Genomic DNA, 12,075 nt, shown 5'->3' on the forward strand with positions numbered 1-12,075 from the left:
ATTCTTCTCAATTTGCACCTTTTTCAATTTTTATTTTTTTTGGGCTCTAATACAACTTACTGAAATTTGGAACACATAAATCTAAGAAATAATGGTGGCTTGAAACTTTATATTATATCTAATCAATAGTAATATGAACACGTAAAAATATTCATGCATGACACTATATTTTATTTAAATACATTTTTGAATTTTGGAAGGACTAAGATGAGAAATCCATTATTTTTCTTTTCTAAATTGATTTTAAATACGAAGTAGACATATTTTATTCACATGCATTTGAAAATGTAGAAAAATTCTTGAATATCAGTGTAGTATTGTGCATGGGCATCGAAAAAGAAGTTGATTGTTTTTTCTGATAAACAAATATATTAAAATAAAAAATAATTCTTGTCGTGGATTGATAATTGGCGTCCGTGATTAGCGAAAGATTCACAAAATGGCAGTCCAACCAATCATTGCATTACACATAAAACTGTTCTAGAAAGCTGAGTTTCAATTTGCCAACGCTTAAACGGTCTCCATGTGTCCAAGCATATTTAATGACGAGGCGGCACGACTCCCACTTGCAGATAAAGTAGTGGCGTGATAACGTAAGGGGTGGAATTTCTAATAATAGTAATGACAACCTACCGGCTACCATTACTACCAAATTTGGTATTAGAGATGTTAAAATGTTTTTTAATAACTCCCAAAGTCATTATAACATTTGAATGTTGAAATTTTCAAATATTAAAAGTGTTTTCTAAAATCGCTATCAAATGAGTTATAAAAGCCCATTCGATAGTGATTTTAGAAATCGCTTTTAATATTTTTAATACTTGAAAAATTTTATCATTCAAGTGTTGAAAATGATAAAAATATTTTATAAAATTACTCTCAAATATACTCTAAAATTATGTTTGAAATATATTTTTATTGGAAGTATTTTTAGTAAAAGTATTTTATCTGAAATTATTTTTAAGAGAATTAAAACTCATTGGGCGTGTAATTTAAAAACGTTTTTTTTTATATAAAAAAGTAGAAAATTGTTTTTAAATTATTATTTTTTGAAAATAATTTTTTTAAAATAAAGTGAAATAGAGAATTTTTTTAAGAAACAAACACTATTTTCATAGATTTTTTAAAACAAAAGAAAAATATGAGTCAATTTGATTATGTTTTTTGAAACTTGTTTTTAAAAACTATTGTTAAATTAAAGAATAAAAATGAAAATTTTTAAAAACAAATTTCAAAAAACATAGTATCAAATGTTTCTAAAAAAACCATTACAAATATTTTTTCAACATTAAAAATATTTTTTTAAAATATTTTTAAAATTTTTTCAAACTCCTAAGTTTTTTCCAATCACTGATCTAAAAGTATATAATATAAATTATGCTATAACATGACCCACCATAAAGCAAATGGACTCCCAATTAGAGTCTAATCTATTATGGGATTTAACATCAATTAAAATTACATATACGTTATTAAATTTATTAAGAAATGAATTTATGAAGTAAATGAGAAAAATGAAACATATAGAAGAAGAGTATAATATTAGTCTTCAAACCCAAATGCTTCCTCAACCAGACCAAAACAAACCAAATCAGACATACCACAAAAGCCACAAAATCAATTAGAAACAAAGCACTACATTTCAAACCGTATATAGTCTTTTAACATTTTGGCTTAAACGAAGAAACAGCTGGTAAGATACAGAAGGAGTAGGACCAAGAGGGCCCGATCCCAGATTGAACCGGGTTCCAACTCCCAACTACAATTTGAACTCCCATTTATTAGGATTCTACAAATGACAACTCAGTACCGCCTCTTTTTATTGTTGAGATTAGCCCCTCAAGTGATGACTCGGTCTTCTTGACTTATACAGCCAAGCCTTTCCTTCCAGATAAAGCTCTCATCTCACTCGGTTTTGCCTGCTTCAACCCCTTTCTACAGCTTCATTATCCGTCTTTTCTTCTATTCTTTAACCCCTCTCATCCTCTTTACCTATATATATAAATGCACAACACCTTACAACTCATGCATTTTTTTTCTAATGCGGTTTTTTGGTTGGTGAGCTGAACTCCAGCTGCCTCTTATTGACTTCCCGGAGTTCATGGAGTGCTCGTTGTGTTAGGCTTCCTTTTTGGTTTCTGGGTTTCTCTTGCAGACTTTTAAAGTGAAGATATGTGAAAGTTAGCGTTTTGTTCCTGGAATTAGATTCAAAACATAAAAGGTGAGTGTTTTTTTTTTTTTCCTTTTTTCCTAATTGTTTGTGGAAATGCAAATTTTATGAACTGGGTTTCTTTGATTGCGGGTATTCAAGATGGGGTTCCGTTTGAAATTGATATGTAATTTGGGTTCTGAGCAATAAAGTTTGGGTTTCTTAAATTTCTTGATAGTTCCTTCAAATTTTGTTGTTTAATCAATATGATTTTTCCATATTTCCTCTGTTGCATCTGGGTTTTTGAGTTCTGGCCGTGATTTATGGTAGTTGTTTGCAGGAAAAGAAAAAGGTAGAAAACCTTAGAAAGGGGGGTTACCTACTTACCTAAGTGCTTGTGGGAGACAAAATTAAACTTTTTCTATGGCAGGTTTGATTTTGTGTTTACCTTTTTAGGAGTCCTTTCTTTTGCTGAAGGTATTTGGACTTTTTCCAATTGAATGTAGGAAAAGGGAATTGCGGGTATTGTTTGAATTGTGGATTTATTCCTAGGTAATGTAGTTTTATGTCAAGATTTTTTCTTCTTAACCAATTCATGTTTTGGGTGAACAGCGAGGTAATAAGTGCTTCAGGGGCTATGACGTGTTTTCCTTTTCATAAGGGAGAGAAAAATGATGAACCCAAGGCTACAAAGTCTACTTCGGTGCGTTCTTCCACTTCCATTTCCATGTCCACTGATCATGAGGTGAGGAGATCTGGGTCTGAATTCAATTCTCAAAATGCATCAGACATCAGCACTGAATCCTCTGCGAAGACCTCATTTACTAGTTTGCAACAAAGACCCAGCAATCTCAAAGTATTCACCTTCTCTGAGCTAAAGTCAGCTACAAAGAATTTCAGCCGCTCTCTTATGATTGGTGAGGGTGGATTTGGTGGTGTATATAGGGGTGTGATTCGAAGTACAGAGGATCCACATAAGAAAATTGATATTGCTGTAAAGCAACTAAGTAGAAGAGGGTTGCAGGTAAGATCTCTTCCAAATTGTTTTCCTGATTGTGGTTATCATGCATTGTCATTAAATGTATATAATTTAATATTATGCATTAATTAGTTAAAAATAAAATTTCCCTTCTAATCTTTAATCTTAACCTTGAGACATAACGAATCCATAAATCCAACACAATTACCTTAGCTTTGAAGGGACCATGTTATTTGTAATTGGTGTTAGGTGCAACTTCCAAAAGGAGCTGGATCAATAGCAAAAACTTTGCTAGGGAGTACCCTAAACACAGTGGCTTTGGTTGTCTTTACTAACATATACTCCCATTGATAAGTTTTTATTGATCAGTGTGCAAATATGTGAAGATGGCCAAATGGTTCCAGTTGGTGGATTGAAACTTTCTAATAAGTGAATCCCAGTTTACCATTTATTCTTTTGTCTTAGTGATTGTTTCTGTTTCTGTTTTCTAGTGTTGGGAATCTTCTTCAGCAGTCTAATTTTGTAAATCAGCAATCTAATTTTTTCAATTAGTGAGTGACCTTTCTTTTTGATGGAACCTTTTCTTAGAATATCTTCTATGACACATGGTGGATCTAGATTCTCATGTTGCTTTTTTCCTTTTTTCCTCCCCTTACTTGACATGTAAACCCCACCCCATCCCAAAAAGACAAAGAGGAGGACCTACTTATCGAATCGTGTGCCTGGTCAAACAAATGAGCCTTTAGCACTAGGATTAAGTTTACATTCAAGCTAGTAAGGAGGTTAACAAGCAATGACACTTGATGTGGTGGTGCAGAAGTGAAATTCAAGCCTTACTTGTCATTTGCTCATGTTGATGCATTTTTAAATTTTCAGAGATCTTGATTTTGAAATGGCTTTTTAATTATCTTGCTAGTCTTATTTCTAGCTTCCATTTGATTTGAGCTTCATGATAAAAATACGAGCCAAACTAGGTGGAGAACTTGTACGGTCATCCATTTTTAATAAAAATTTAACTCTTTATGATTATTTGCTTCTGCTCATGTGTCTTTCAATATTACTCTTTCAAACTTCTATTTTCACTAGATATTTGATTTCTCTTTTTTTCTTTTCCTACCTTCTATCTCACAGGGGCATAAGGAGTGGGTGACAGAAGTAAATGTTTTGGGGGTTGTTGAACATGAAAATCTTGTCAAGTTAGTGGGCTATTGTGCTGAGGATGATGAAAGAGGGATCCAACGACTGCTGATATATGAATATATGCCCAATAGAAGCGTGCAGGATCACTTAACAAATCGATTTGAAACACCTCTTTCATGGTCCACAAGACTGAGAATAGCCCAAGATGCTGCTCGTGGCTTAGCATACCTCCATGAAGGAATGGAATTTCAGGTACTTTTTCCGGGCACTAGTTTATATTGCATATAGGTTGATAGGCAGCCATTCATGTGTGAGTGAACTCTTGGCACATAGTATATGTAACATTGGATGGTTTGAAATTACTCCTTGGCTTATTTAGGATATTAAGAAAAATGAAAAATATGTATGAAATTGGTACCAAGCCTCATAATAATAATAAAAAAAAATGCTGAAATCTGGAACTAGCCACCACGAAGCATCCTATGGCAAACAGATTCTTCAAATTTGATCATCTTCTTCCACCCAATTCCAGGGTCTTATATATATAGGCTTATACTCAAATTAAATGTCATCAAAGGATTTCAATCCTACTACCTTATCTGAAGAGGCATAAAAGCACCTGGAAATTTCAGAAATTTTTTTAATTTCGTAGACAAGGGAAATTCATGCTGATTATATGGACAAAGTGGAGGCACTGGTTGACTGTTAGACTCAGCTTCTCATATTTGTGAACTTGACTTTGAAGTTGGGCTGCTTTTCAGTACAGTACCTAGTGTTTGTCTAGTTTGATTGCATCGTTTAGCATCACATAAAGTGGTTACAATCCTTGTCATGAAATCTTCCTTTCTATGCTGAATAGATATCACTCTCAGGATAAGCTTTCTTCTTATTATTCTTGTGAATCAAACAATTCTGGAGGGGACACCTTGATCTAGATGTTGGTCCATCAGTTTTCAATTTCAGAGGATTTAAGGTGATCTTTTAACCTGTCGGACATTACAAGGCATGGCCATCGGTGTGGAACATATTTTGGATCCATGTTTATAGGAAAATACCCAACAGGATGGAAGAGGGATATATCACATCTTTTGGATACATGTTTAAAGGAAAATTACCCATCAAGCTGGAAGAGGGATTTATCTCTGGTTCACTGGAAGTTCCCCATATCTTTTATTAAGTTGTTGCTGTTTCACTTGAATATTCCAAAATGGGTGAAAATCAATGTTAGACAAGTGCCACTGCATAGACACTTTATGCTATCATTGGGAATAGGTGAAGCAAAGTTTTAAAATCTAAACAATTCAGCGACATCCCATGTCCTAAGACAAGTCTAACACCTAGGCAGGCACTGGCACCTAACACACACATCCAAGTCCTGCAAGATGTTTTTTAACTGATTGGTTGTATTGATAACTTCTGACACTCTATGAATTATCCATCAATCATGTAATCATTTTTGTCCTGTAAGTATGTGTGTTGGCATCATGGTTCAAGTATGACTTCACTGCTCACATCAAAACTCTTCTTTTAGCTTCAAGGAACTAAACAAAGTAAAAATTGTGTCTCAGGTTTACCCTTTCACACGACTGAAGCATTATGCCTCTCAGAATCATATGTCTCATCCCTATGCGTGACCACCCAGACAAGACTTGCAAATGAAAAAAACTTGATTCCAAGTCTTAGATGCTTATTTCTCACCTGGCCTATTAAAGCCTTGTGTTCTCATGGATAGGCTTTCATAGGCATTTGAGACCTTCTCACCACATGCACCATGAAGCCAGCATTCAAACCCTCTATCTCTGATCACCAATGAGTGCTTTAACCTGACTAAACTGTTCACTTGAGTATTGTGAGTGTCTGTGGCACAATCCTTGGGGGCCACGCATGATGCATGATAGGGAAAAGATGAAGGCAGAACATACAGGATGCTCACCTAGTTTGGAAATATGGTCTACCAAAATAATGCCAGCTAGGCATCTCCCCTCTATCTTACCTAGAACAATATTTAACTCATTGAGCTAGGCCAAACTCTAGTTGCAGGAGAATGCATCTTGACTGCATAAATGGCCTCTAAAAATTCCAAATGGTTTCTTACTTGTCAGAGCTCTGTTGTGCATTACCTGGAGCATTCTTTCCAGCAATGATAATGGCCAGTAAGAAGCTTTCTAAAAAGATTTGTCTCACATGCTTGACCATCGATATTAGATTCTTGAACCACATACTTCTTTGGATCTTTCCCAAATTTTAGCACCATATAAAAGTCGTGCCTGGAGTTTAGATGAGTTATAAGTTTGGTTTGGGATTTGAGTTTTCACTTCTGGTGTATGCAAAACTGAGAACACATCTTCATACTTATTCTCTCCATCAATCATGCAAGCTGTACGAATAAATTAATTTTGATGAGCTAAATAAGCATGGGATGCCTGTAGTTAAACTAAAAAAAAAAACTATAGGTTTATTGTTTTCATTATTGTGAGTACAAGTGAGGAGCATTTATAACCAACTTTTTTGTGATAGTTTGTGATTCTCCTAGTCACAAGGCTACCATGACTTAGATGAACTGAATGAGTATTAATCATCAACCTCCTTTGCAGGTTATGGAATGACTAAGTTGTCGGGTAGTTTTCTTAGGATATTAATTGACTTGATGCTAATGCACACAAATTCAAAACTTTGGTGCTATTGATTTGAAAATGCTCACTTGCCATGGAATGACTGCTGCTAGCAAGCTTCTGTGGGCTGGGGAGGGGTGCTCTGGTGTGGAATCAACATGCTTATCTGCTACTCCTGCTTTATTCTCAGATTGCATTTGATGATATGGATTATTTTTTTGTTTCAAAGATGTTATTTTTTTGTTTTGTGATTGGAACAGATTATCTTTAGAGATTTCAAATCTTCGAATATTCTCTTGGATGAGCAGTGGAATGCAAAGTTGTCTGACTTTGGATTGGCCAGGCTGGGGCCTTCTGACGGACTAAGTCATGTATCAACAGCGGTATGTTTACAGTTACATTGGATGCTCCTTGAATGTTTCATAAAATCTTTCATATCACCTGTTATTGATTGAAAACCTGATTTCAATGACAGTCTAAATGGATGCATTTGAATAGATGGTGTTCTGTTTATGTGTGAATTGGTTGATTCATTTAATATTGATCGTGCATTCAGAATTATAAGTAATCATGTGCTTCCTAAATATTAAATGCCATGTTGTAGTAATTGGGGTGATCAATCTGTCTAATTTCAAGCAGGTTGTAGGAACCATTGGATATGCAGCTCCTGAATACATCCAAACTGGGCGGCTCACAGCCAAAAGTGATGTGTGGAGCTATGGAGTCTTTCTCTATGAGCTCATCACTGGTAGGCGGCCTTTGGACAGAAACCGCCCCAAGAATGAGCAAAAACTATTGGAGTGGATCAGGCCACACCTCTCTGATGTAAAGAAGTTCCAGCTGATTTTGGACCCTAGGCTCGAAGGAAAATACACCCTTAAGTCTGCCCAGAAACTAGCAGCAGTAGCCAACAAGTGCTTGGTGAGACAAATAAAAACACGCCCCAAAATGAGTGAAATCTTAGACATGGTGAATCGGATTGTGGAGGCAGCGGAAACTGGGAGCCCTCAACCTCCGATAAAGAGTTCTACTCCAAGAGATGCTCCTGAGGAATCCAAGAGAAAAAGACTGAAGACAATGTTTGTGGATCCAATAATAGGAGAAAACAGGAGATTGGTTTGGCAAAAATGGAGACCTAAGCTGGTGAGGACTTCCTGAGAGAAATGGAAACAAACAAAGAGACAAGGCAGATTTTCTTCTTGTGTGGATGCAGTAGACCATGTAACAAGGCTGTTTTCCTCTACCTCCCCCCCTTTTTTCCCATGTTGAATGTGTAAACTATTACGTTATATCTTTGCCTTTGGGCAATACAACTGTACAGGTATGATATTGAAATCAATACAGATGAGTGCATCCTAAATTTGTGTTAGCCTTGTTGAAGACTCTGCTTGGTGTTGGAGGTTTTGAAATGATAATCCAGGTGGAGTTGCTGATTAATGGTCTTAAAACTGGTATTCTCTTGAATTTGAATATCTGTATATTTTAATCTTTTCCTTCTGCTGCTCAGAATTCATAGAAATGTCATTAACTTTCAACTCCACTTAGATATGTTTGGTTGATTCCTTTGGAGAGTAGTGAGAAAAAAAGAGAGAGTATATTACACTCTGTTTTGATTCATGAATGAAACAAGGATAGAAAAAAATGGTTAACCAAAATGATTCTCATTTTAGTATACTGGAATAGCTATAGTAGGTTGATAATTTTGTTTCTCATGTGTTGGATCTAATGCTACTACTTTTGAAGGACTTCTTGGCTTGAAGAGAAAGATATAAGATTTAAGGAAATAAAGTAAATTTAGGTAAATATATAGTGTTAGATTTGGTCTACTAAAGATAAAATTAATAATTGAATTTAATGTAAAAATAAGTCTAGAAAATTAAGAAAGTTTAAATTCCGGTTTCATATTGGTTCATAAGGGGTGTGTGGTAAAAATTAATAGTTATTACTTAATGATTTAAGTTGATTTTAAGTTAAATTATATTTAAGTTGTCACACCCCAAAACCCATTCCAAAGGCATGACGGTCATTTCATACCTCAAGCCAAAAGCTCAAAGTGAAAACGACACAAACATTCGTATTGTGATTAGAAATTTACCAATTGCCAAGTATAACAAAATTCTAAAATCTCCCAATATCGACTTTAAAAAAATAATAATAATAATACATCAACCAAAGTGTTTTTGTCCAAATAACTCCAAACTCAAAATAATTCAAACGAAAATTAAGTTTTAACATTTAAACAATGTCCAAAAGAAAGAGAGTTTAAACAAATGTCCTAATAAAACAAAATTTCCCTTATAATGGTTACTCATCGCCCGAACTGAAGTTACCTGAAAGATTATCAACAAGGAGAATGAACTCAAAGCCCAACCCAATAGGGAAAATTAATACAGTTTCATGAATCAAACATTTTCAATCATGCTTGCAAATAGGAAATATAACATATACTTATTTTCATAAAAACTTTTGAGTTCAAAATACTAATACATTCAAACTTCTCAACGAAATTTTCTTATATCCATTTCAAAACAATTTATCATCAAAACCAAATCGAATACATTCTAAATATATTTACTCTGATTATCGTATGACAAATGGTGCCTAATTAAGTGAGACTTCACAATTGAGTAACTAGTTTCAAATTTGTTCCATTTAAGGTGAACAAAACCAAATGTCAATAATTATAACATGTTGACTAGGGTCATAAGGTCAACAATTATAACCCGTTAACTAGAGTCATAAAAATGTCAACAATTATAACCTGTTGACTAGGGTTATAGGAACCAGAGTCAAAACACTTTATTTCATTAATTCAAACTTGCAAAACAAAATATCATATCTCCAAAAATTTTCATTTTTCATGAACAAAGAAAATTCTCAAATATACTTTCCATACAAAACACATATTTGATCCATGTGAAAAGATAAAAATAATATTTTTACACATTTCAAAATACAATATATAAAGGAAATTATTTTCTTTTATAAAAATCTACATTAATTTCTCTTATCATAAAGAAGTGCTAAAAAACTTGAAGTATTTAGCTTGACGAATTTACTTCTTACCTAACAAATATCATACACAATTATCTAAAGGTAAATATTTGACAATCCTAAAAATATTTTATTTAGTATTAGGGATCCTAATTAATTTCTCATGCTAATATTATTACTACCCAATATTATTTTCAACTTACTTAACAATAATAAATTAATTTATTGAGTTTCCAAATTATTGTACAATTCATTTTCTTTCATAATCTTTTTCTCACTATTTATTTCTTTATATACTTAAATTAAATTAAAACCTATACAAAAAACCATTATTATTATTATTATTATTGTTCCCATAATCCAACTATCACTTAATCACAATTATTATAAGTCTTTAAAAGTAATAATATATTATTATTATTATTACTTTCAAAAACCCTATAATACCATTAGTCCAAGCCACCAACTACACTCATTATTATTATTATAATAATAATACTTTTTTTTTTTTTTTTTTTGCTTCTTTTGTTTCTTACTTGACGTCCACACGCATCTTTGTTTTTTTTTTCTTTTAAACCCTCTGCTATACGACACACATTTACATTATTATTATTATTTTTTTCTCTTCACCGTTCCAAAAAATCACGCTACTCTTATTTTATTTATTTATTTATTTTTCTAGATCTATTCATTTGAGTAATCAAAATCTGTCGATCTCCATTAATAAATTAAACTATATTAATAAAATTTTAATCTTTTTGACCTATAAAGTAATTAAACGAACTCTAATCAAAATTGAGATATTTCAAATAATATTTAAAGTGTTCAAAACTAATTAACGAATATAAAATATTAATTTAAAGATTAAAAATCTTATTGAAAAATTGATCTTCAAATCCTAAACCTTCAAATCTTCAGCCTTATGCTCTCTGATCTTTTTGATATATGTGTAAAATGGTTTTCTGAATAGAGAAGGTATGAAAAATCTAATTTACATCTAGAGATTTAAAATACGAAAAGACCTTTTTACCCTTATTAAAATACTTTAATTAATTAATAATGTCTAAATTATGATTTTACTCCTAAAATGGGTTTGGGGCATTACATAAGTTATGCTCTCTGATCTTTTTGATATATGTGTAAAAAGGTTTTTTGAATAGAGAATGTAGGAAAAATCTAATTTATATCTAGAGACTTTAAATACGAAAAGACCTTTTTACCCTTATTAAAATACTTTAATTAATTAATAATTTATAAATTACGATTTTACCCCTAAATTGGGTTTGGGGCATTACATAAGTTATTGACTAAAAATCTGTTATTTAATTCTTCTACTTTTAAATATTAAGATTGTTTGATAAAATTAACTTAAAATTTATTTTAAATCATCAAATTGACGTGTTTATCCTCATAAATTATAATTAGGGCAAAGGATGTCGAGTAATAGTGGAGGTTGTTGAATAGTAAATGAAATCGTAGAGTTAACCAAGACAAATGAGGGCAAAAAAGTAAAATAAAAATATGAACTTAAAGAATAAGTTAATTATTTTTAGTTATTAATTAAAATGATTTTTGACTTTAAATTATACTATTAAGTTATTTTATCAAATATACTTAATTTTTTTAATGACTTAAATTAAGTTATTAACTTACTTTAAGTTATTAAGTTGATTCACCAAACATTGACTTACTTTCAAATTATGTTATAAACAGAATTTTATAGTTATTAAAAGAAAAACTACTTTTTATAACATGGCAAGAGAAATAACACACAAGATCCATTACATTTGGAACATTAGAGTAAAGAGTGAGAATGGAAAATCAATTCCATTTTCATTCATCAATGTAATTTAAAAAAAATATATATAGAAAAAAAAAATTATTAATATGAAAACTACTTTTTACATCACGACAAGAGAAATGACAAACAATATCGATCAGGTTTGGAACATTGGAGTAAAGAATGGGATGCTTTTTTATTTTCATTTATCAATATTGTAATTTTTTAAAATGAGGAATAAGAATTAAAATTTTATTAATATGAAAACTACATCTCACTCACACTAGGATTTTAGTCCCTCTCCTTTGCATGGTGTTGTAATTTACTTCTATTTATATCATTTTTTTTCATTTTTATTCTTATATACCTATCGCACCCAAGTAAAAAAAAAAAACTTTTTTATTATTACTTTACTATTATT

At 32.0% G+C, this 12,075-nt stretch overlaps 1 protein-coding gene across 2 annotated transcripts; it reads left to right on the forward strand.

The window, feature by feature from the left end:
- The first annotated feature begins 1,685 nt into the window (after nucleotides 1-1,685).
- LOC104881112 (serine/threonine-protein kinase PCRK1) lies at nucleotides 1,686-8,249 on the forward strand. Of its 2 annotated transcripts, XM_010660086.3 has the most exons (6): nucleotides 1,810-2,221; nucleotides 2,490-2,579; nucleotides 2,762-3,173; nucleotides 4,260-4,520; nucleotides 7,141-7,263; nucleotides 7,520-8,249. In XM_010660086.3, the coding sequence occupies exons 3-6, from the start codon at nucleotides 2,787-2,789 to the stop codon at nucleotides 8,036-8,038; spliced, it is 1,290 nt and encodes a 429-aa protein (XP_010658388.1). In that variant the 5' UTR covers nucleotides 1,810-2,221; nucleotides 2,490-2,579; nucleotides 2,762-2,786; the 3' UTR covers nucleotides 8,039-8,249. The 2 variants fall into 2 exon arrangements, with proteins under 2 accessions (XP_010658387.1, XP_010658388.1); XM_010660085.3 differs by lacking the exon at nucleotides 2,490-2,579 and having other exon boundaries at nucleotides 1,686-2,221.
- Nucleotides 8,250-12,075: the final 3,826 nt, after the last annotated feature.

This window comes from Vitis vinifera, chromosome 13 (genome assembly GCF_030704535.1).
Source record: "Vitis vinifera cultivar Pinot Noir 40024 chromosome 13, ASM3070453v1".
Lineage (NCBI taxonomy): Eukaryota > Viridiplantae > Streptophyta > Magnoliopsida > Vitales > Vitaceae > Vitis > Vitis vinifera.

Coding starts and splice junctions, on each gene's coding strand:
- LOC104881112 (XM_010660085.3), top strand. CDS start 2,787: ATGACGTGTTTTCCTTTTCATAAGGGAGAGAAAAATGATGAACCCAAG. Junction 3,174..4,259: donor TAAGTAGAAGAGGGTTGCAG/GTAAGATCTCTT, acceptor TCTATCTCACAG/GGGCATAAGGAGTGGGTGAC. Junction 7,264..7,519: donor TAAGTCATGTATCAACAGCG/GTATGTTTACAG, acceptor AATTTCAAGCAG/GTTGTAGGAACCATTGGATA.